This window comes from Bemisia tabaci, chromosome 8 (assembly GCF_918797505.1).
Source record: "Bemisia tabaci chromosome 8, PGI_BMITA_v3".
NCBI classification, from domain to species: Eukaryota; Metazoa; Arthropoda; class Insecta; order Hemiptera; family Aleyrodidae; genus Bemisia; species Bemisia tabaci.
Window position 1 is genome coordinate 41,168,270 of NC_092800.1, and position 26,236 is coordinate 41,194,505.

The 26,236-nt window shown below is 40.2% G+C and overlaps 1 protein-coding gene across 2 annotated transcripts in view; it reads right to left on the reverse strand.

Annotated features, from left to right (window-relative positions):
- Positions 1–26,236, reverse strand: part of Sb (serine proteinase stubble) — a 183,909-nt gene that overhangs the window by 41,839 nt on the left and 115,834 nt on the right. For both annotated transcript variants that reach the window (XM_072303283.1, XM_072303284.1), the window contains one exon: positions 24–111. In XM_072303283.1, coding sequence (XP_072159384.1) covers positions 24–102 — 79 coding nt within the window. In that variant the 5' untranslated portion in view covers positions 103–111. The remainder of the gene's footprint in view (positions 1–23; positions 112–26,236) is intronic.

The window sequence follows — 26,236 nt, forward strand, 5'->3', positions numbered from 1 at the left end:
GGGATTACCAATATGATACTTACTATTACTATTTGCAGTGGATCGTGACTGAGATGACAAGATGCTCAATAGAATGACTCCCACCACCGCCACCCAGTACATCCTGCGTCCCTGTAACAACATGAATACAACAAATTAAATACTATGAATACAGTAAATTAAACTTGGAATGATTTTGAACATGATGAGAGGGGTTCGAGGCTAGAGAAGAAAAATTGGAAAATTTCATTTAGCAGGAAGGAACCAAGCCACATCAGCTATTGCCAGATTGAATTGAGCAATTTAATGTTACACATGAAAACGGTTGTGCGGATTTTTGTGCAAATTCTGGTGAATTTACTGCATAGTGCGAAGCAAATTCCCTTATTTCTGCTTAAAAATTTGAATTTCGGTGCGAATTTTTCAGAGGATATGCGGACTAGTTTAACTTGAGATCATTAGCATCTCAATTTTTCTGAAAACTTCACTCATGCGCCTTGTCCTTTGTGCCCCTGTGCTTAACTCGCGGTCTAAGAGCGCGAGACATGGTATTGCGGGTTGCGGCGTTGAGACCATCAAGGAGCCGGTGCCGGTGCTCCTTAATGGAACCAGCCGAACCCGACGCAGAGCCATAAAACTGAATAATGGCCCGATAACTTCCAGCGACATTTTCTGCTTACTGATTTGCATAATTCTTTCATTAGTTTCGACAGATATTGACTTTAAAATAAATACACGACAAATCTTCATTCGAGACTTGTTAAATCAATTTATATTGCGAAGTTTCAATTATTTACTCAAAAGCGTCGCAGCCGTCCCGTTCTGCTAGCGTTTTTGCTGCGGTCTTGACTGATTCCTCTACTTCTTTCAGCGCTGCTCAAAGCCTTGAAATCTGCGATGATTTGTCTACTTGCATGAGAGCCGCGTTGAAAATTAAGTATTATTTAGAGAGCTTGTTTCGTGCTAATAACTTTTGATCTAGTCATTAATCAATACATCGAATTTTGACGTCAATTGCCAGATTTTTTCTGTAAAAAATTTGCGGAAATGTAAGAGAGTTTACATCAGTAACCGTTCACGCGGAGAAAGACGACGAAGAACATTGAGGAAACATTTTCAGAGGTGCGGTTTTCTGCGAAGTGGTTCGAAAAATCAAAATCGGAGATTTTGATCAAAACTTCCTCTAGTATCCTTGAAAATAAACTTACGGTTTAATTTACTTTCTGGTCTTTTTAAGACATTAAGTTCCATCATAATCCTACGATCCTTCGCAATTTTAATAAAGCTAATGCAAAAAATATCAATGTAGTTCGCCAAAATTTGTCAACGAAGTTCAATAAAATTTAGAAATTACTTATCAATCGATTATTACGTCGTCTCCATGCATAATATTCATTTACCTTAGCAAAAGAAAAATAAGATCTGATATAATTAAGCTTATGGAGTTAGATGAGTAACATTTTTCAGGACCGTGAGTTCAACGAACTGCGGTTATGAAACTGGTGGAATGACGTGTGTCTTCGTTCGAATAATGAATCTGGTAGGACTGCATCTCAATTAAAGTTGACGAAAACCGTTTTAAGAGGAAGAAAAGTTGTGTCTAGAAGTGTCGGTTCAGTTATATTAAATTATAAACGGAAACCGTCGAGAAACCACAAGAATGCTGAGTTCAAAGACTACATTAAATCCGTAATGAATGCTTCAAGAGTCTAGGAAACGATAAACCATTCAGACCTCATTTTTTTTAGTGATGAAACGGTGTCATTTTGGGCTGTACTACTTACAGGCATTCGATGCATCAAATCCTTCCGTCTTTTTAATTTCCATGAGTTCTCTATGACAGATCATTCTGTGGATAAGATCTGAAGTACCGCGCAATATGGTTTCTTATTTAAATGTTTCATCGAAAATGTTAAATATCTGCCAATTTTCAAAATCGTCGAATGGCACACATGAAATTTGAATTTTTATGAGGAGACATTTGCGGATAAGGGGTGTAAATGTCAAAAATTAAAAGAATAAAATTTCACTTTCCTAGTGCAATGGATTGCATGACTTTCCGGCATTAATTTCATGATTTAAGTCTGCTGGCAATTTCGTGGTGGATTAAATAAGTTAGCAAAATTCCATCAAATAATGAGTTTCATAGTTTTTATTGCTTGAGAATGCGAATAGCTACTACGGATAAATTCGTGCAAATTAGATGAAAGTTATATTCCAATCGTAAATTTAAACGGCTTATATCAACGTTGGAAAGTTGATGACGTTAAACAAACGCTCGTCTTCTTCGCTGAATAATTTTCAAATAAACTGTGGTGGCCAACCGGAAGAATTTTCTCTATGCTCGTTCTGCCAACTTCTGATTGATCTTTTATGCTCTTTTCTTTTTTACTCAAATTGCTGGATATTTCTTTCATCCATAATTGGTACTTAAATTATATTGCATTTGCAAGTCTGAAACGGAATGAAACATTGTTTAAATTAAGCAATTAACTTTATAAGGATGAAATGACTCGTTGTGTAGGTATATTGGATATCCGCGTTGGTAAGTGTATTTTGGACATTTCTGATGTACTCAAAGAGAATTTTTGTGCGATTTTACCTGTAAAAACTTCACTCAGTCGGCTGTATCTCTTGCATGTATGGAAAATACTTATTTGGTCGTTTTTTGGATAGCAGAACGTAGCTATATTTCAACGCTGCGAAATTTTCTACTCGCGAATAATAATTTTGTCGGAAACTCTTGCACATTTGGACTGCGTTAAGCAGAAAAAAACCAAGCCACATCTGCTATTGCCAAATTTAATCGGGCAATTTAAGTTTTTACGTGAAAAAGGTTGTGCTGATTTTTTGTTTTGCAAATTTCAGTAAATTTTTTGCATAGCACGATGGAAATTCCTTAAAATTGTCGAAGGAATCGGCACAAATGTTTGCTCGTAAAAAATTAAATTGCCCCGTTAAATTTCGCAATAGCTTACGTGGCTTGGTTCTTTTCTGCTAAACGCCGTCCATGTATTGCTGGAAATTTCTCGGGATTTTTCTTCAGTTGCAAGAAAATTTCAGAAAAATTGGAGCAGAAAGCGTACACTCACTGTCTTGCAAAAAATGTAATCATTCGAGTAAATTTTGCAACCTGATATTGGAGTTACGTTTCTTCGTCTGGGCACCGAAGATTTGGCTCGATTCTCCACCAGCTTCACTTTTATCGACTGAAAGAGTGCGGATTCGGAGAAAGTAAATTTTGGCAACGCCTTGGTACATTTGGCGCTGGGCGGCTGTAAACGACAGGTGAGGCTGAGGGACTAGGTGACAGAGCTCTCTGACCCCGTTTTGCGTTTTCAGCTCATTTCACGGTGGTTAAATGAACAGAAATCTTAATTTATTTTAAATGACGTTAATTGTTACGTGGCATTAATTTCAGTTTTATTCGTCTCCTCGGCGCGTCTCTTGTCTCTTGGTCGAGTAGCGCCACCGAATAAATCCCCCACTCCGATAGAAAGTGCCCGGTCGAGACGTTGACAGCGTTGCCGCTGATGAGGATAAAAATTCAAAGGATGAAACCAGAATCATCCTAAGTGAATTTAACGTTGCCTTTTTCCATTTCATGCTTCATTTTTTAAACAGAGAGCGAAATAGCATAACGCCTCGAAACTTACTTCGAATTTCTCCTAGATTATGATCGGTACGAGTAGAATTTCTCTACTTAATATATGCAGAAAGAATTCTGTAAATATTATTAGAATCCCTGGTTCTTTTCCGCCAAACGTGGTCCATTGAGCCCTCACTGGAAAAAAAACACGTTGGATCTAGAGTCCAGACTCTTGAAAACATTGACAAGAAAAAATACTCTTGATTCAATCAGATTTAAGCTTAAATCAAAAGGAAATCCGCTCAAATTAAGAGGCTCGGTTCTTGGTTTAAGCAAAACTCCGATTGAATCAAGAGTATTTTTTCTTGTCGATGTTTTTAAGAGTCTGGACTCTAGATCCAATGTGTTTTTTTTTCCAGTGCTCGTTATTTTTACCCACGATATTTTGTCCGACCATACTTTTATCGTAATATTTTGCCCGCGGGCTGATTCTTGGAATCTATAGACATAGCTTTATAGAAAGAAGACGGAAGGAATATGAAGGGATCCTATTGGTGGAAGTGGGTGGTTGCAATGGACAAAGGAGGTAGGTAATATACTTACTAACAACAACCCACTTGAGACCCTTTGGTTAGTCCATCATTTTCTCCCTTAGTCTACAAGAACCACACAATTCAACCGATAGGATTGCTCCATACTCCTTATGTCTTCTTTGTCTATAGCTTTGTCTTTCAATTTCAACAATCAGCCCGCTGGAGACCTATAGTTAAATGAAGCCTCGTCCTCGTCATTGAAGTTTTTTTCTTTGTATCTTCGTATAAAATGCTCAATTTCGATTCCGGTCCAGGTCCTACTTTTACGCGTAGCCGTTGAATGCGGACTCACTGGGGCTCACCAGGTGATGAATGACTGTTGTAAGTCTCGTGCTGGATGTAGTCCGAAGACTAAAGGCGTCCTGAATCCGGCCTGGGCGAGGGCGGACCCGGGACCAGGGCGGCTGTAAGCTAAGCCGCCAAGCTTTTCAATCAGTTTAGCTGATTAATGCAGGGGGTCATGTTAATCGGACAGTTGGAGAAAAAGCCTTGCGTCGAGCACGAGCCCTAATGCTTGGATTCCTAGGAATTGGCTCCTTGACAACGACTCTTGGACCGATAGTGCCACTTGAACTCAAGCGGGTACCGAGACCTCTCTTCATAGCCACTTGGAGCGCACGGGTGCCTCGAACTTTGTCCGGAAAATATTCGTGGATACTTTTTTTGGAGCTTTCAAGAGTGGCTTTAAGAAAAAATGACGAGTAAATAGACCTACTGATTTACTCGCTTTACAGATGAAGATGATTGGGAGTTATTAGGCTAATTTAAAGGTGACGGCATATTTCAATTGTAAATAAACACATATAACCTTGTCTCTGATTCGTGCTCTTCTTGTCATGGTGGTAAAATGCGTAAAAGTGTCTTAGAATTTTAATTTCGCGTGTTTAAGAAGTTCTTAACTGATTTCATGAAAAATAAAATCTTGAAATTTCAGTAATCTATGAAAGATATTGATAAATACCGGTTCCTTTTCATGTTTCGCAAAATGTAAAAATTGTGACTTTCTTCCGCTGTTGTGTGTTTGAGTGCGGGTTGCATACTCTAGCCCCCGTAAAATATGAAATATTTCACAGCCTCGTGAAATGTTTCTTTGACATTCCAATCCATCATTTCTTTCTTATGTCTCATGCCACCCTGCTGATATAAATCGTCGTTTCAGTAATAAATATTTGTTTAATATATTTTAGAGTTGCAGAAATTGGCTCTGCTACCAGCGTATCGGCCATCAAACTACGATTCTGTGACATACACAACCGACCCACTTCCATCCCAAACCGTATCTATCATCCGAGTATCATCGCTCGAAACATAACAATCCAAGACGACGAATGACACGTGTGCCTCGAAAAAGCAGAGTTGGGAGCGTGCGAAAGCAATATCCTCGAGACTGCAATTGCTGGCTCATTACCTGGAATCACGCGCTGCACTCGTAAGTCTTACTACGAACCACGAGCGATGTTTACTCAAATCGTTATCGCGGGCCGGCACTTGAGAGCTTTTGATTAGTCGCCGAGTGAGCCATTAAGTTCGCGGTCGGCTCTCGATTAGGCACGTATCCCCGTCACGAGAAGTGTCGAAATCGAAAATCGAACCCCCCCCCCCCCCCCCATAGCCCCCCGGCAATCCGTGTCATTAAACTGAAGTTGTAGGTGTGTTCCGATGCACTCGCATGTTGCCAGGTATTCCGGAAGTTCCTCTTAGTTGGATCGTATGGTTCGGATATGATCCAACTCTGGGAAGAGAAAAGTTAAAAAACTCACTGAAAACAAATTTGCGGGCCATATAGACATATCGTCCGTTCCGGGTTCAGAGGCCGCACTGGAAAGAAAACACATTGGATCTAGAGTCCAGACTCTTGAAAACATTGACAAGAAAAAATACTCTCGATTCAATCGGATTTTTACTTGAATCAAAACGAAATCCGCTTAAATTAAGAGGCTTGGTTCTTGATTTAAGCTAGATTCTGATTGAATCAAGAGTACTCTCTCGACTAGTAGTAAGTAACTAAACTAAAGTAGTTTCGACTGTTCCGGGTGCTACTTCCGGAATTTTCAGCCTCTGAGCCCGGAACGCGGACTATGTCTATACAACCCGTAAGTACGGTTTCCACAGTCGGAGTTTTTTTTCAGTGCTAACGAAGAGATGTAACCCCATTCCAAGGTTGCAACATTGACTCAGGAAAGTCAATGTTTCACTAGAATGTACCTGTGCAATTTTTGATGCAAAAATTCGTTGCACAAGATCAGCAAAAAGTCAGTAAACTTCAGAAATCAGAAAAATCAGAAATCTCCAAGATTTCCCTACTATGACCTGCTATGAATGATTTTCCTATTATGGGGGAAATTTTGTAACTTTGGAAAGGAATCACCTTCTTTCGTGGAGGAAACTACGAATCATGACAGAGTGGGGCGAAATGTAACCGTAAGTGAGAAAAAAATGACGGTGGCACAGCAAAGTTAATTTTGCATCCCTCGGTGCGATGACGATTGAAAATTTCAAAGATTGACCCTTTCACAGCCCTTCAAAGTTTGAGGCCAGAACATAAGGAATTCGAGGTAATCACTGTCAAAGTTTGGCACTGATGCAAACCTTTAAAGGTACTTCAAAAACTTAAAAAGAATTTTATCCTTTGAAGGGATTATCAAACTGTTATAAAAGGTGTGTAACGGTTCACCAAGTCGCAACCGCGCATGGTCACAGCCAGCAGGAGGAACCAAAAGCGCCTTAATAATTTCCAATATGCAATTTGCACGTCCCAAGAGTACGAATAGTTGTATTCAAGCCTTGTTTTCAAAGTTGGGATCATTTTTGTCTCATTTCATGCAGCTATGCCGGCATGAACACATGCGTAAACATATATGGACACATGAATTTTTACGTTAACACTGAGATAGATTGGATGGATTTGATCGAAATTAGCCTATCATGTTGCCTAATTCTCCTACATGTCTCATTTATTTAATTGAGTTTTTTTCGGACTAAGTTCAGAAAAGTTCTAAGTTCTATGGGAACTATGTGCGGATGGATTAGAGCAAAAGAGACCAATCTTTCACGGAAATTCCATGCTCACGGTTCGTCTTGATGTAACTCATTTGCATATTATCTTTTCAGCATTATTACGTCCTTTTACGCTGGTTGGTCGCAAAATTTTACCGTACCGAAGCAAATACTTGAATCCAATTACATTTCTTTTCTTTCGTAAGTCGATTTTAATCAATGAAATCCTGGCATATTGATCTATCTCCTATATAATTGGTAATTGCAGCATGATTTACCACGAAAGTGTCTCGAAAAAAACAAAGAAAAGTCCATTCCAGATAAATTTATACATGCCCTACCCTAATTGGACTTGAATCATGCTGAATTGGCAAATTTTGTATCTGTTGTTTTGAATGTTGAAAATAATATGTACAGTGTACGAATGTTTTTGTTGACAAACAGACAACCGTGTATATCAAACACGCTGCACCCACAGCTATCAGCAAGCCGAATAGGATTGTTAGCAATAAGTCAAACCTTTGAAGGCATGATGATTTATAATGGGCTCCGAACCCCAGTCAGTGCCGTCTCGGATTTCGCTGTCTTCCGATATGAAAATCGAAAGTACTCATTGGTATAAGTAGGTGCTGATCCAAATAAACATTTCGACGGCGAAACTACCAAACCACGTATCTCGTTTGCGGTGTTTAAAAATCTACGCTCGCATTTTATTTTTTTGAAGTAGACCAAATCAATATCATTCCTTGAAATTTTCACAGAATTTTCTTCGCACGAGGAGGAAAAATCACGGAAATTTTCAAGACTGGACGTCGAGTAGTTTTTCATTTAAAAAATAAAGTATGACAGGAAGTCTGCGACGTCGCAAACCGAGATACGTGGTTTGGTAGTTTCACCGTCCGATTTGCGTCCCGGCACGATATATTTTTAAAAAAAAGCAAAGGGGAAAACGCACTCTCACCATTCATGCTTGTAAATTATTGATGTTTTCAGAGGTATCAAAAGCAAGATTTATCGACCTGTTCGATACCAAAGCTGATTACTCCCGCCGCCTGAATATTTATGTTGTATACATATTTCGTATACTTATTTGACTTGCAGTGTCGGTCAGTTAAAATGATGTTCATTCGTTGACCTTCACTTTCCGGGACGTGTTTTATTCACTGCCAACGTAGATGCAATTTATTGTGAACGAATTTAACATAAATTAATTTTATGTGTATTATAGTATTTCCGCATGAGGGTCACGATTGAAATCATTAATTGACCTCTTTTCTTTCGAGTAAACGATCTGTTTGCAAATCGAAATAAGGAAAAATTGGACCCAGAAGGATAGATTGGTAACTTTTTGTTTAAAATGAAATTGACAATGTTATTTTTTGAATTTCAACATTATTTTCTCAATACTACCTATATATCAATATTGAACCCTTTATGTAAACGAATTAAATTTATTTTTTGGAGATTTCATGAGTTATGGAGTAATCATCGCGTTTTTTCAATTATGCTTTGATTTCATTGAAACAAATAGGATGGAGCTGTCTTAATTCACATATTAAAAAAATAGAAATTAGCAAGCAGAGTGAATTATATGGATAATTTATTTATAGTACAGAATAAACACGCTTGATGGCAAACGTATTTCTTGAACAATTTTCTTGATCAGGAATACCGTGAAAGACTCGCGACTTACATAATACATATTCATGAATTATTAGTGATGATATTCATTGGAAAATATTTGATTCGACAGAATTACTCTGAAATTTTACCAACCTTTAGAGACGAACTCTTATCGCTTGCACCTTTCTTTGATCTAAATTGGTCGCCTCTGGTCAAGTATTTCAAGGGTATACAGAATACAATAAAACCCTTACTTTTTAAAAAGTAACAAGTCTATTTTCAGATTAAAAATGAGATACATTAGAATATTGAGGCTTCAAAAATACCTGAAAACCGTCGTTCTTTGATTCAGAAAGCATATGGGTTTGCATTAAGTCCGAATGACGCACTATAACGTGCGCTCTTCAAGATGTTACTTAACTGTTTCCTTAACAGACCAAAACGACTTTGTCTCTTGGAATACCTTCGATCCGAGAATACTTTGCGATTTTGCATGTCTGTCTGGGAAAACTCGCTTAGTCAGCCGAATTCGTTGATCGAGAGGGGCGGGTGGCACAAACCACTTTCCATTTAGACAGAGAAGAGGACGAGAGAAACATTTCTCAAACGGCACAGTGGCTTTGTTTACCGCGAATCCATCCTCTTGAAAATCTGAGTCAATAACGAAATAATTTTGCCGGTTGAAGAGGAATCGGAATTCAGTGCAGCTCTGTCTCCAGGGTTGCATGATCTCACTCGAGAGCTTCATTTTAGCGTGTGATAAGAGAAATTCTTGGCGGAGGATTTTTAATCAATTCCGAATCATTAACGACGCGACGTTCTTTTAGTCCGCACGGAAAAAAATAAAATTGCATGATTTAACAATTTTGTTATTAAAAAAAGTGTCAGGCATGTTTTAATGTAGATTTTACAATTACAAAGTGCTAACTCAACAACCCCCGTGGTTAAATTATCTTTCCACTATTGTAAAGTCTACATTTGAAACATGTCAGACATATTTTTTAACAATTTAATTGTTAAACCAGCAATCCATTTTTTCCGTGAATTTGCGGAATGCTCAAAGGCTTTTTAGTTGGTGTTTTTATTCGATTCTGCTATCATAAAGGGTCTAATGATGCGGTAGAATCGGGAACTTTTGAGCCCTGAAGATGCCCTCAACTTTAAATGGTTTCCCCCTACAAGTCCTCACGGCTTCAAATAGAGGATTTGCAAGTTTCTTGATGAATTTCTTATTCAAGTGGAAACTACTGAGTGAATTGAACACAAGGATACCCTTGGTTCTTGAATTGAAAACTTATTGGAGAATATATGACAAAATGATCTAATTTGCTAAAATACATGTGTTTAAATGGGAAATACCGCCAGATGACGTTACTAGGCTGTGTATTTTCTCACTTTTAAATCCATTTTTATAACATTTCCCATATCTGAAAAAAATTATAAAAAATACTGTGAAATCAGCTCTTTAAGCACTTTCAGATAAAGCAATAAAAAATTTGCATGCAAATTCTCCATTGCCGCACTGGAAAAGAAACACATTGGATCTAGAGTCCAGACTCTTGAAAACATTGACAAGAAAAAATACTCTTGATTCAATCGGATTTTTGCTTGAATCAAAACGAAATCCGCTTAAATTAAGAGGCTTGGCTCTTGATTTAAGCCAGATTCTGATTGAATCAAGAGCACTTTTTTTTGTCGATGTTTTTTAGAGTCTGGACTCTAGATCCAATGCGTTTTTTTTTTTCCAGTGCGGTTTCGACTCTGGTGTGATAGGATACTTGACTCGCATATTTGTCCGCGACATGCACAATTGCACATAGTGCGCCCTTAAGCATGAATGTGTCCAATTAAAAACATTACATGTACCTACTATTCTTCCTTGCCGCGTGAAAACAGGTGGAAAAACGACCATTTTCCGGGGCAATCCGTCTCCGCGCGTGGGAAGTGAGTCTGCGTCGCGGGAATGCCACGCAGAAAAACCGCGTCTTCGCGCAGGATTCCCATTGGATTTGCGCGGTTTCCGTCTTGACTCTTGGAGGTGGCGTGGGAGTACCTGCTGCCGCCGCTGGCTTTATGCATGACGACCCGAGAACCAAAACGTTTACTTTTCTTTGTGTCATGCCGACTTCGGACCGTCAGTCGTTGCCCGGGCCGCGATTTCTCTCATCAACCTTCACTTTTCATCTAATGAGAGTCCGCGCGTCCCCTGTTTTGTAAGCCCGCGCTTTTGGTTTCCCATCCGATTACGTTCACTTTCGGTTTTCCAGGCTCTTTTCTGCGGTCATGTTTCCTGCCCTGAGGCTCGGTGGGAAAATTATTCGTCGGTGTCCAGTAGCAACAATCGTTAATTCACACATTTTTTCCATTCCGATCCGCACAGGATGCGGTCTTTCATAGTCGTGACGTCGGCGCCGACTGATAATGGAATTATCCAATTGGATCAGAACATGAAGACGAATCAAAACCTAATTGGTTCATTCAAGGCGGATCTTCAGCACTTCGGAGAACGATTTGATGGTCACAATTTCTAGTTGATATACCTACATTTTCAAACGCTTAGATGATGTCAGTCCATTTGCAAAAAAAAACACGCTTAATTTGTCTCTCGTGACGTCGTGGACCATTTAAGAGATTCTCCGTCAAAAAAAGGATCGATACCATCGAACTGGCTCGAAAAAGCTGCTGTGATAGCGAAGAGAGCAGTAAGTCTCAAATTTTCGAAATCGAGCCTCCTTCAAAATTCGTCTAATCTCTTTTAGATGAAGTCACTGAAGTAACTAGAACAGCAAAATTCATCCTATTTTCATTAAAACGAGGCATATGTGAGAGCCGTGAGTGCGCAAAAAATGACTCAATTTCAGGCAAGACAGCAGTAAGTGACAGTATTCCCCCCGAGAGCCAGTGAAAACCGAGCTTTCATGTAGAGTGCAGCCTCTTCTGCCGATTTCTAACCTGAAAATGTCCAGTAGTACTAATTATCACATTTCAACTATTTACAATGATCAAAAATCATGAAAGCACGTAGAAAACTTTGATTTTGCATACGTTTTCTCAGTTTCAAAGCTTTAATCCTTAAAGCCGCTTGTTTGCAATGTGCTGTCGGCCATATTGAGTAATCTTCCAAATGCATAGGTTGGCAGGGGCCATAGAGAAAAAAAAGGAGGTGTTTGTATTTCGGGCATCTTGGAATTTTTCACAGAGTATCTATAGCTTTGATGACGTCATTGGGTACAGCGACGTTTTTATCCTGTCGATTTTCTTGGAAATGGTGTAATTTAAGGGAAAAAGTCATTCTATAAAAAGTGCTTGAAATTATATAAAGAGTTGATTTAAGTAAAAAAATCGGACATTATGGTCCGTTTTTACAGCGTCAACATAACCCTCAACGAGCGTCCTGTTTACATTAATTGATGACGTAGGTGGGTACAAATCCTCAAGATGCAAACACCTCCTTTTTTTCTCTATGGGCAGGGGCACTTTTCTAGTGATTTTCGTTTTCCACGTTGTCACCCTTTAGGGCCCCAAGAGCTACATAAATCGAGTTGTCCATTCTCTCCCTATAAAGGTGCTCTAGCCAGTGGGAGTGCATCGATTATTCGATTCCCGTTGGTGACGTAGGCCTGCGCGGGCCCGTGGGAAGAGGCCGTGGCTGGAGCGCGCAAAGATGAGCGGTGTGACGCGAACGAGACACTACTGACCAACTGACTGGCGAGTCCACGGTGCGCGACCGAGGACGCGGCCGACTCATCTTAACAGGATCAAAGCATTGCCGTTGCAGCCCCCGTCTCGCAGCTCCCGCGCCAACCGCCGTTCAACCGGAGACGCTCTCCGCCGCGACCCGCCCGGCGTCGCGACGCGCGACCAAACCAAACACTCGCCGTCCCATTGTTGCAACGCTCACAGCATGAAAGCATGACCATGACAATATCTTTCACTAGAGTACCTGTATAGCGAGAGTATGGACAGATCGCTTCATGGAGGGCTTAGGGCCCAAAAGTGCAGCCACCCTTCTAACCAACTTCTAACGCACAAAATTTCACTGCCAGTCTGCAGATTCCAATTCTAACCAAGATGGCCAAGAATGTACAGAAATGAGCGTTCTTCAGCAAAATTGAGTAAATTTATGCAAAAACTGAGTCAAACACGTGCTTAATAAACGACGGTTCGTAACAATAGTATTAGTGAATCGTTCTGGATAATTGAAATTCATAGGTTGGCTGCATTTCTGGGCCCTAACTTTATTCGCAGAAGCATCGGTGAAGGGCTGATGGATTTTCGAAGTTTCACATCTGTCCATACTCTCGCTATACAGGTACTCTATCTTTCACGAGCCCCGAACTGTTATCTTTAGTTACTTTCAGCAGACAACGCTTAGGTTCGCCAAATGATGAATGATTACCAAAGAGTTGAGCAATTAGTTTAGCGATCCTAACCTTATTCGTAAAAACTCACCGAGGGCTTTGTCGCCGCGGGACGTTATCATGGGATACGTCTCAGCGTCGAATCCTGGGAATGAAACTTCGGGGATTTTTCGTAGTTGCGGTCTCCATGGGGTGGGGACGATCTTAGGTTCCTGCAACATGACTGCGCGGAAAGATAAATTCGTGAAAACCGAGTTGTCAACCGGCCCTAACGAAGTCATTGAACACAGTTAACAACTGTACAATCTATTTGAATCCAACAAACACGAACAATTGAAGAAACAACAAATTATAACACAATTTCTTCTTCCTCTTACAATTGGTCTCGGATCGTTGCAAAGAGTAGGAGAGCCGCACTTTGCACTGCGATTAATATTGACTAACTCAATATGTTTCGCAAGTTAGCAAGTGAGATTATCCCTTCGGACAAATTCGATGAAACGTCCCTTGCAGATAAAGGCCCTGTAAAGAGCTCAATACGTCTTACACGACGAAATACGCAGCTAATTTTCATATAGTGTAAAACTTGATTCCGAAAGTCAACGCTCAGATTCAAGTTCAAGAGCATTTGCGGGAGACTTGAACGCAGCGGTAGAAAAGTAAGCGTTTTATATCTTCTTAACTTCCTTGCGGATTGATCCTGAAAATAATGTATTGCGTTTTTTCCTATGACCGAGTTTTCAGTCAAAATGTCAAAATCTGACTTTTGACTTAACTCTATTCCAGTCAGTGACAGTTCCGACGAGGTTTAGTTTTCGACGTATTCTCAACCGCAGTTGTAATGAAATGAAACTCAATTTCAAATGCGGAGATACCATGCGGTTTTGCTGTTAGTATCCCCAACGGGACCACCATCCCGAATGGACCACTAGACAAGGTACGAATTTCAGCATTCTGATACATGTTTCTCAATCAAAATTTCACGTAGAACACGATACGCACAACGAAAATTACCAAAATCAACTCCTGACGAAGATATTTAATGATTCTTGATGCGTGAATTCAAACCACCCGCTCATGAAAACTCAATGCTCTACGTGATTCACATCGCGCGCTAAATGTTTATCATGACAGTCTCTGCGATGTAAAAATCTTCAACTTCAATCTTGACACTTTGGCTCAGCTATAGCAAATTACCAATAGTTTGAACAACACATGGTGGAGAATTAACATTGCTCGATTGAGAAGCTTGCTGAAACCGTTGTGGTGCGCGATTTGACTCACGTAGAGCTTTGAGTTTCTTGTGAGCGGGCAGTTCAAATTCCTCGTAATCAGTGCGAAATAAAAACGTTAATATCTTCGTTAGAAGTTGATTTCGGTAATTTTCGTAGTGTGAATCGTGTTCTACGTGAAATTCTGGTTAAGAAACATGTATCAGATTGCTTAAATTCGTACCTTGTCTAGTGGTCCATTTCGGACGCATCTCTTTTCATCTCTTGAGGTAAATTCGAACGTGGATAGATATAAACGTTAGCCGCAAAACATCTATGACAATAGAGTTTATTCCATGATTGTTTTTCACCGTGGGTTGCAAAACTGCTAAACCAAGCTTGCAATATTGAAGTAAGTCAATCCCGAGAATTGACTTGCTGTCTTCCTAACTGTGACATTTAATATGGACCGTATGGCCTAATCTACCAATTAACGGGAATGTAATGCCCTTACAAATTTTTCGTCATTCTTAATAAGTTTAAAAGCTTATATTTGTACTTCTTAGTTCGGAAGTATTGAATGCGGGATTAAAAAGGTTTATCCTCTGGGAATTGTTGCTATTCAAACGACATTTCTTGCCGTTTTAGCGACAAAAGTAATTGGAATGGAAGATATGAAAGTAGGGAAAAAACAAAAGGAAGGGGGAGTGAAAGAGAGAACAGAGTGCTTTATGCAGCTTGTGGGCACATTCTCATTAAACCAAGCTGTATGAATGGAAAATGTGATGATGTAACAATTTTTTCATTTTTTTCATCAATGCTTCGAATAATCATTGCGGAATATCTGCTGAGGCCACGTTAGATTGCTCATTTGATTTAAGCTACAGTTTATGCATCGCAGGATATCACCATCTTGACTTATTCCCAATTTCTAATTTTTAAAATTTTGACTGGACTCCAAAAAGTTCCTATCAAGATACAAAATATCTTTGAGAGCAAACCTGCATCGATCCTTTCTTATGACACAGAAGATTTTTTAACTGTGAGTTTTGCGAATTATTTAAGTTACCATATTGGTAGCGCAACGGAGCCGAGATTCGCGCGAATTTCAGCCGGCAACGTGGAACGGGAGCCAGCCCATGCTCTTGTAAGCGCGTTTGAGCGTGGCAAATCGCCATGACATGCTAATCGCTCGCTCCGTGCCACCCCCTCCCTCCCTGCCGGGCCCGGGCGTCTGACCGCATACTAACCTCGAAAGGTGTTTTTTCCGCTCTTTTCTTTCAATTTTCATAAGAGCCCAAAACTGCCGCCGCGCCGCGCCGGTCGGCTCTTTCACTTTTCTTTCACACCGCCTTGCGGTTGCGCGTCGCGTACTGAGCCCCCCCCCCCCTCCCATCACTCATCCTCTCCGTAGCGTCGGAATAACTTTGCAAAATATCCGAGGCCGCGCACAAAGACCGGATGATTTTAAGTGACGTTTGTAGCGCACAAGTAGAGCGCCAAGTTTCTCAGCGCGCTAGACTGCTTGAGTAGAAAATCTAACCCTGAAGTTATAAGTGCAGCCACCTAAAAGTTTTTCACTGATAATTCTCAGCATAAGCAACGCACGTTTGAACAGTTAACGTCGGAAGGATCGGCCCTTGGCCCTATTCGCAATTGGTAAAATTAAAAATGTTATGGTATTCATGAGGCGAATGCGTGGTGCCCAAAAATGTCTTGAGACTAAGTTTAAATCCTGATCTGCTGAACTATATGACCCCTATCAATTTTTTTAGAATCTGAAGGAAATTCGCTGAAATTTCATGACGTTATGCTTATAATCCTCTGAAAATAAATTACGCACGAAAAGAAAATTCGGTGGCATGAAATATAGTCAAACTGCAGTCCGATTTAGTGCTTGATGATCTGAGCTCAACGTAACGTATTTTTTTCCGTTTCAGAACATGAGAAATCGGAGACAAATGATTAAAAAGTGGACGTTTTCTACCAAACAGAACAACATACGGGTGGGAGAGATTGGGTGTGCTCGTTAATTCTAGGGCGGTAAGAGTGCGTGGAAATTATAAAGCGCGATCCTACACATTAACTTTGAGCCCTGTCCACAACGCTCTTTTGCCGTGCCCACGGCTCACAAATCCCGCATTCAGTTGGCACATAGTTCTGTTTACTAAATTTAAAATCCCGCCTTTTCAGTTTACCAATAGGAATCATGCCCACTGACCATGTCGTTTTTTATCCATCTCGCCACAAGCACACCCCATCTTTCCACCCTCACATAGTTCTGTTTGATAGAAATACGTCCAAGTGAGAAAATTTACCACTCTACGGTGTCATAGAGCGAGATTACCCTGTCATAACTTCCCACAATTTAATAGCCGTTAATGTCCTCTCGCTGAGCTCACCTAGTGGTTATCATTTACAAATACTATCCATCAAATTTCAAACCCCAGCAAATCCTCGATTAGAGCTAATCCCGAAAAGCACCATCACACGACGGCTATCCCTCGCGCAAGCTATCTAGGATATTTTGTTTCTGGCCCGACATGATCAGCCTAGTTGCGGATAATGTATGGACGGCAATAAAGGGGTCAGACGCCACGCTGGGCCGCGGGTATTAAATCGGCACTAGCCCCGCGGATCCGCCGTGGCTGTCAGCCTCCTCCCGGGATCCGGTGCCCGACGCCAAGTTATTTGTTTTTCCTCCAGGTGTTCGCCCTTGTGTTTGTGTTTGCTCATCGGCGACTTATCACTGCGCATGCGCCCGATGAAGACATCTCAAGCTCCGGACTGGCTAATCGGACCAAGACCGATCCAGAGCAACCTCAACGGGCCGATGCTATCCGTGTGAGAAGTAATTAAGGCAGGGTTGTCATTTCAAACGAGTTGTCAGAAATGGAGGGGTTATATCGTCGTTTCCGGGACGAAGGAACGTATCTCCATTTCAAGGTTGCAAAATTGACTCAAACAATTTAATTTTTCACAAGCATGTTCCTTAACAGTTTTGATCGAATTTTTTTCTGATTATTACACGAAATCAGAGGAAAAATCAGTGAAATTTTCAGTTGCAAATTCCCAAGATATTTGCGATAAAAATACAATTTCCAATGGGAAATTTGGCAGCATTGAAATGTAGTTACGTCCTTTCGTGAGGGAAACGACGAAATGTGTCGCAGACAAAAGTCAAATCAGGCGTTTTGCCAAATGCCTAGGCAAATAGTCAAATATGCTGACTTAGATTGAAATTCTGATTCTATTCCTAATTTTAGACAAAATCATTCGTTGCCCCTGTAAGAAAAAAATTATCAGTAAAAGTTTGCACCACACAATGGTGTTTTAAACGATTTTCAGCTTCTGAACAGGCACTTATCTTGAAATTTTCAGCATGTCATAAGATACTTTAGAATTGCAACATTTAAAAGTATGAGAAGCAATTGAAGAGGAAGAGCCCAAAAGATTTCATAGGTTTGATGAGTTATTTTTAAAAAAAATAGTGACAAATCGTGAGCTCTTCACAATTAATTCACAACATGTTGTAGGCAGTCAAAATTTAACTATCTGCCTAGGCATTACACAAAATGCCTGATTTTACTATATGCCTGCGAAATATGCATGACGGGCCCATTTCTTCCATGCTGAGGAAGAACGCCACATGAACATTGGAGAGTTGCCGAATTTTCCCTGATGAAAAATGTATTTTTGACGCAATTAAAGAATACTCTTCCTTGAAATTTTCAGATGTTTTCGAATTAAATTGCGTACAAACTTGTCTGAAAATTTCGGAAAAAATCTTTCAAATTTTCCTAGTAAATTAATTCTCTTTTTATCGAAGGAAATTTGGCAATGTGTAAAGGCTCATACGGCGTTCTTCCTTAGCACGGCAGATGCGGACCGCGTTTATCAGGAAGGAACCAACTCAGATGAGTGGTTACGTGATAACAGCTGAGGTCAGGTCGCCACTTAATTTTTTAATTTATTTATTTATTTGTGATTTTTGCAGCTGAAAATGAACTGGTAACAGCTTCAAATGTCTTGCCTTTTAGTGTTTTTAATGTTTTAGCTTTGTTCACCCATGTTTCAATTCCCGCCTTAGTTACTGTTTAGTAGAGTGCTGTACAAACACGGTGGTAGAAAAACGCTGATTATTATGTCTAACCGAGGTGTGGACTAAAAAAATGTAGTTCTGAGAAAAGCTTTAAAGTTTTAATTTGCCATGTTTCTAGACAGTATTTTTGAACCATGATGCAACCTCATATTCTCAAGCGATACAAACGAATTGATCTGCTCGGGACATAAGTGTCTCAAAGAATAGTTTCAGGATCAGGAAGTTATTACTTGGCGTTGCCTACAATTTTTCATATTCATATTCAACAGACAAATTCAATAAAAGTGAACTATTTACCCCGAAATTTCTCGGCCGTTTCCAGGACACACGAAAAGAACCTAGTGAAAGTTGAAATTTCCTCAATTACTTCATCGTGGCCGGCAACACTGTCTCAGGGTCGTTGCAGGACCGGTTTCCGTCGAACATGAAAACTGTCAATGCGTCAGCCCATGTAAAGTCTATTACGCTTCCAGTGAGATAAGAACGTCATATTTTTCAAACACTCAGCGGTTTGCCAATTTCGTGCTCAATCTTTGACGTTGGGGCAATCAATCAGGGCTACCACTTTTCCCACCGCCAATTCCGCCCGTCCCTGCAACTTTTGTTCCGATTTCTGCCGCTAGTTCCGGGTTGAGCACCCGTTCCTTACTTACGTTTTCGTGGAGGGCTTAATCTATCCTAACATCAGCTACATGCTGTTTCATTGATATAAATTTCCTCCATGGACAATTACACCCAGGGATCAATTTAATATTTAAAATGTTTCTTTAAAAGATCTTGTGCACAAAAGAGGCACAACCAACTGATCGTACTTCTTGAAAGTTCTAAAATCCCATCGATTATGCCAGGAATGTCAGTAAATGCACCACTCAATTCAAATAAGCAGTTTTTCCCTTCTACTGAAGATTTTCAGAAGAAAGTCGATAGGGCTGCCCTACTTGGCAATGCGATTAATATTGACTAACTTAATATTTTTCGCAAGTTACCAAGTGAGATTATCCCTTGGGACAAATCCCATGAAATGTCCCGTGAAGGCAAGGCCAATAAGCAAAAGTCCAGTAAAGAGTTCAGTGCGTCTCACACGACGAAGCACACCGCTATTTTTCATATAGTGTAAAAGTTGACTCCGAAAGTCACGCTTAGATTCCAGTACAAGAGAATTTCCGGGAGACTTAAACGCGGCGGTAGAAAAGTGAGCGTTTTCAATCTTCTTACATTTCTTGCGGATTGATTGTGAAAGTAATGTAACATCTGCTCTTTTCCTAAGACAGAGTTTTCAGTCAAAATGTCAAAATTCGATTTTATGGCTCAACTATCCCTTTCAGCGACACTTTTGTACTTTAGAGATCCCGCACTGTCACCCTCCTCAGAAAAAAAACAACTTAGCGCTGAGCCCTAACACTTTCGGTAAAATAGCACCAACTAAAGGTAGTATTGATGAACCCTGCAGCTTTTGAGTCCAGTCCCACAGCTTTAATGTCCAGGGCTACAGGCTGTAGGACTCAGCCCTACTGCCTATAGTTGGCGCTATGTTACTTAAAATGTTATTGCTCAGCGCTAAGTTGTTTTTTCCGTGCCCCTCAGTTTAAGCTCTGGGAAGTCAACGCTTAAATTCTCTAAGTAATGCTTGATGACCGAAAAATTGACCGATGGTTTAGCAATTTAGCAGCATTTGTTTAGCGCAATTTAGCCTGAATTTCAAAAACTGCTCCTTTAGCTATCACGGCAGAGGTACCGAATGTTTGCTGTAACTTGTAAATAAACTAATAAATATGTTATTTCAAAAAAAAAAAAAAAAAAAAAAAAAAAAAGAGGTACCGAATGTGCTACCATTTCCGAGAATATGGGCCTCAGCTCAAAGAACATCAAAATACTAGAGTATTGAGAAGTACTTTACAAACATTCTGGAACAAAAAACAACCAAGAATTTCAAATCAAACTACGTCACGAGTAGAGTGGAAATGCCGATTTAAAAACACCTGAGATGTCGAAATGTAACCTAACCTAAGTTCAGCGTTGCCGTGTGACCTAACCTAACCCAACCCAACCTAACCTAACCTAACCTAACCTAACCAAACCTAACCTAACCTAAGTCCATTTCAGTCGCGGGTTGCGTGCCTCGCCGACCTAAGGTGCAGATATGCGGGTTGCATACCTTACGGACGGGAGGCGTCCTATGTTGGTCGCGCACCTCGCCGGTGCTCAACGATGATTTGCGATGTGCATTCCTCACGAATCTCTGGAAATGCGGGTTGCATACCTTACATACTCCAGGCGTTAACATGCGGGTTGCATACCTTACGGAAGTAAGGCGCTTGTATATGGGTTGCATACCTTACGGCGAGAGTACGGCGTTTACCTAGCTTAACCTCTACACCCCCCCTCAAATGGATGACGTCATCCCACCCGCACTTTGATGTTCCCGCGCCGATTCAGGTGATCTTCTATCAACTCCTCCTCCGGCCGCCGTTCAGGGTGCGACCAAGTTTAAAGTCCAGTGGCGTGGCGTGCTTTGCGATTTATCGATTGATCTGTCATTTAAACCTATGAAAAAAGATCGATTATCAGGGTGCTCGCAGCGAACACCTTACTAATCGATTCTTTACCATAGCTTCAAACGGCGAGATATCGACAATCGATCATTCACGCCACGCCACCGGTTTAAACCTGCATCAAAGGCGCAGAGCCGCGCTCGGATCGAACGCTGCCCGAACGAGTCTGAGCCTGCCGGGACAAGTCTGAACCGGTTCGGGTCTCTTTTCCTTCGAGCGACCGGGAACAAGTTCCGAACCTGCCCGACGTTGCCACCTCGTGACTCCTTCATCTCTGCGACGTTGCCGCTCCGTTCAGCCCCCCGGGTGTAATTTCACGGTTTTCCTAAATAAATAAAAATGAAGAAAATAAGAAATGAATAAAAAATAAATACAAATAATAAACAAGCAGAAAAATCCAACATGAATATGTTGGAAAAGCGTGCCGAATATAAATGTTGGACACAAACCTACTATTTTCACGTTTTGTCATTTGCATCAATTGGTACTTTTTGCTAAATTTGGGAGAAAATATTGATTCATGAACGTTGAATGTAAATTGATTTTAAAGATTCCGTCCAATTATCTTGATTTTAAGCTGATATGCGGCATTTCGCACGACCGTGATTTGGGCGAACTGCCGTGCATCGAAATCGCGTTGAGTTAATCTCTTTGGATTTCGAACTGTAACTTCTCTCCTATTCGGCCGATTTTTACAAATGAGGTCTCTTTTTATTTGTACTTTAACGGAAAGTAAGGAAAAACTCGCTAAATAGACGGAAAACAATTTTTGTGAAAATTTGGTGGATCCTGGCGTCACGGTGAATGGTTAATCGGGCGTGGAAGATAATAGGTTCGACGAGGCGACCCTCTCCTCGCCGTCTTTTATTGCCTTGCTCGAAACCTGACACCCAAAGCTATATCGGGAGATAACTGCAGTGGTTTGAGTGGATTTCTGCAGGGGCCACGGTTAGTACATGGTATAAAGAGTCACGAGGCTCATCACAGATTGCACTTGCAGTGCAAGACGCTCATTGGCTAAACAGTTTTGGCGGGAAAGAAGGTTCTAGAGTTGAGTCCTCCGAGCGTAAGAAAGCTTCTATGAGGTTTTTGTCAAATGAAATAATACGGTTTTGACAGGAAAATGTTCTCAAGGGTTCCCAATTAGCAGTTCATTCGGTTTTTTGGTAAGAGACCATCAAGGCTTGACAGTATAATGATTCGAAGACAAGAAAACGGGTCCGAGGAAAAAAATATTTGGACGGCCCGTTGAATAGCATTGGTTGATCGGTGTGCTGTACCGTGGTACATCCGAGTGATTTCAAAAAGCGAGCCCTACTGGCACGCTTGATAGATAAAATGAAAAAAAAGAGAAAATAAACTTTTGTGTCTTAATGGACGAGACGCCGTTAAAATTCATGAATAAAATTTCAAAAACTTAAAGATAGACTCGCCCGTCTTAAGAATCGAACCCGGACCGTTCTGATAAGAACTCGATTAGAAATCCGGGCTTCTACCGACCGAGCAAGTCTATCTTCGGAAACGTAACGGTGAAAATACTCCTACAAATAATTTCCTACCCACCGGTGTTGGAGCTTTAGACACCACCCCTAACCTTATATCGACCCAGTTGAACAGATAAATAAACGTAAAAACAAAGTGTTCCGTTTGCAATTTTTATTTCTAAAACAAAAAAGATTACATGGATTTAGCTAAAAGTAAATAATAAACATTTTAAATTCTTGAAAATTATAAACTTACATTCGTTAACGTATTGAAGTCGTGAAATTATAAACTTACATTCATTAACTTATTAAAGTCTCGAAAATTATAAATTTACATTCATTAACGTATTAAAATGATAGGTACAATTGAAGATGTTATAGGTTACACGAATCCAAATAATAGTCTTTACATCAGATCTGGGAGGGATGAGAGTGACAGAGAGAGCGGTGGAGTGGAACAGCATCGTCCTACAGGAGGCTCGCGGTATAATTGTTCAGCAGCCGGTCAAATTTTACACGAATCGGGAAACCCAAGTTTAAAACCACTGAAACCAGGTTTAAAACCAATGAAACCAGGTTTTAAACCACAAAACACATTTAGGAACCACCATATTTTAGTTTAAAACCTCAAAAACTGAGTCTAAAACCGATATAACCACATTCCAAACCGGAGAATCTCTGTTCAGAACCAGGAAACTCGAGGTTAAAACCATTAAACACAATTGTCATCTCCGGAACCTTGTTAAAAACCAAACCGGGAAACCCAAGTTTAAAACCACTGAAACCAAGTTTAAAACCACTGAAACCAGGTTTAAAACCACTGAAACCAGGTTTAAAACCAATGAAACCAGGTTTTAAACCACAAAACACATTTAGGAACCGCCATATTTCAGTTTAAAACCCCAAAAACTGAGTCTAAAACCGATATAACCACATTCCAAACCGGAGAATCTCTGTTCAGAACCAGGAAACTCGAGGGTAAAACCCTTAAACACAATTGTCATCTCCGGAACCTTGTTAAAAACCAGAATAACCACATTGAAAATAACCAAATTTGAAACCGAAGGAACCCTGTTTCAAACCAGGAAAACCACATTGAAAACCGGGAAACCCAAGTTTAAAACCACTGAAACCAAGTTTAAAACCACTGAAACCAGGTTTAAAACCAATGAAACCAGGTTTTAAACCACAAAACACATTTAGGAACCACCATATTTCAGTTTAAAACCCAAAAAACTGAGTCTAAAACCGATATAACCACATTCCAAACCGGAGAATCTCTGTTCAGAACCAGGAAACTCGAGGGTAAAACCCTTAAACACAATTGTCATCTCCGGAACCTTGTTAAAAACCAGAATAACCACATTGAAAACCGACAAACTCCAGTTCAGAACCGAGAATACCCCCTTTGGAACCACTTTTATCCAGTTTAATCTCCAAAAACCGGGTCAAGGAGGCAAAATAACCACATTTGAAACCGAAGGAACCCTGATTCAAACCAGAAAAACCACAATTATAACCGGTAGAGAGATTAAATTTGATAAAAGTGGTTCCAAAGGGGGTATTCTCGGTTCTGAACTGGAGTTTGTCGGTTTTCAATGTGGTTATTCTGGTTTTTAACAAGGTTCCGGAGATGACAATTGTGTTTAAGGGTTTTACCCTCGAGTTTCCTGGTTCTGAACAGAGATTCTCCGGTTTGGAATGTGGTTATATCGGTTTTAGACTCAGTTTTTTGGGTTTTAAACTGAAATATGGTGGTTCCTAAATGTGTTTTGTGGTTTAAAACCTGGTTTCATTGGTTTTAAACCTGGTTTCAGTGGTTTTAAACTTGGTTTCAGTGGTTTTAAACTTGGGTTTCCCGGTTTTCAATGTGGTTTTCCTGGTTTGAAACAGGGTTCCTTCGGTTTCAAATTTGGTTATTTTCAATGTGGTTATTCTGGTTTTTAACAAGGTTCCGGAGATGACAATTGTGTTTAAGGGTTTTACCCTCGAGTTTCCTGGTTCTGAACAGAGATTCTCCGGTTTGGAATGTGGTTATATCGGTTTTAGACTCAGTTTTTGGGGTTTTAAACTGAAATATGGCGGTTCCTAAATGTGTTTTGTGGTTTAAAACCTGGTTTCATTGGTTTTTAAACCTGGTTTCAGTGGTTTTAAACCTGGTTTCAGTGGTTTTAAACTTGGTTTCAGTGGTTTTAAACTTGGGTTTCCCGGTTTGGTTTTTAACAAGGTTCCGGAGATGACAATTGTGTTTAATGGTTTTAACCTCGAGTTTCCTGGTTCTGAACAGAGATTCTCCGGTTTGGAATGTGGTTATATCGGTTTTAGACTCAGTTTTTGAGGTTTTAAACTAAAATATGGTGGTTCCTAAATGTGTTTTGTGGTTTAAAACCTGGTTTCATTGGTTTTAAACCTGGTTTCAGTGGTTTTAAACTTGGGTTTCCCGATTCGTGTAAAATTTGACCGGCTGCTGAACAATTATACCGCGAGCCTCCTGTAGGACGATGCTGTTCCACTCCACCGCTCTCTCTGTCACTCTCATCCCTCCCAGATCTGATGTAAAGACTATTATTTGGATTCGTGTAACCTATAACATCTTCAATTGTACCTATCATTTTAATACGTTAATGAATGTAAATTTATAATTTTCGAGACTTTAATAAGTTAATGAATGTAAGTTTATAATTTCACGACTTCAATACGTTAACGAATGTAAGTTTATAATTTTCAAGAATTTAAAATGTTTATTATTTACTTTTAGCTAAATCCATGTAATCTTTTTTGTTTTAGAAATAAAAATTGCAAACGGAACACTTTGTTTTTACGTTTATTTATCTGTTCAACTGGGTCGATATAAGGTTAGGGGTGGTGTCTAAAGCTCCAACACCGGTGGGTAGGAAATTATTTGTAGGAGTATTTTCACCGTTACGTTTCCGAAGATAGACTTGCTCGGTCGGTAGAAGCCCGGATTTCTAATCGAGTTCTTATCAGAACGGTCCGGGTTCGATTCTTAAGACGGGCGAGTCTATCTTTAAGTTTTTGAAATTTTATTCATGAATTTTAACGGCGTCTCGTCCATTAAGACACAAAAGTTTATTTTCTCTTTTTTTTCATTTTATCTATCAAGCGTGCCAGTAGGGCTCGCTTTTTGAAATCACTCGGATGTACCACGGTACAGCACACCGATCAACCAATGCTATTCAACGGGCCGTCCAAATATTTTTTTCCTCGGACCCGTTTTCTTGTCTTCGAATCATTATACTGTCAAGCCTTGATGGTCTCTTACCAAAAAACCGAATGAACTGCTAATTGGGAACCCTTGAGAACATTTTCCTGTCAAAACCGTATTATTTCATTTGACAAAAACCTCATAGAAGCTTTCTTACGCTCGGAGGACTCAACTCTAGAACCTTCTTTCCCGCCAAAACTGTTTAGCCAATGAGCGTCTTGCACTGCAAGTGCAATCTGTGATGAGCCTCGTGACTCTTTATACCATGTACTAACCGTGGCCCCTGCAGAAATCCACTCAAACCACTGCAGTTATCTCCCGATATAGCTTTGGGTGTCAGGTTTCGAGCAAGGCAATAAAAGACGGCGAGGAGAGGGTCGCCTCGTCGAACCTATTATCTTCCACGCCCGATTAACCATTCACCGTGACGCCAGGATCCACCAAATTTTCACAAAAATTGTTTTCCGTCTATTTAGCGAGTTTTTCCTTACTTTCCGTTAAAGTACAAATAAAAAGAGA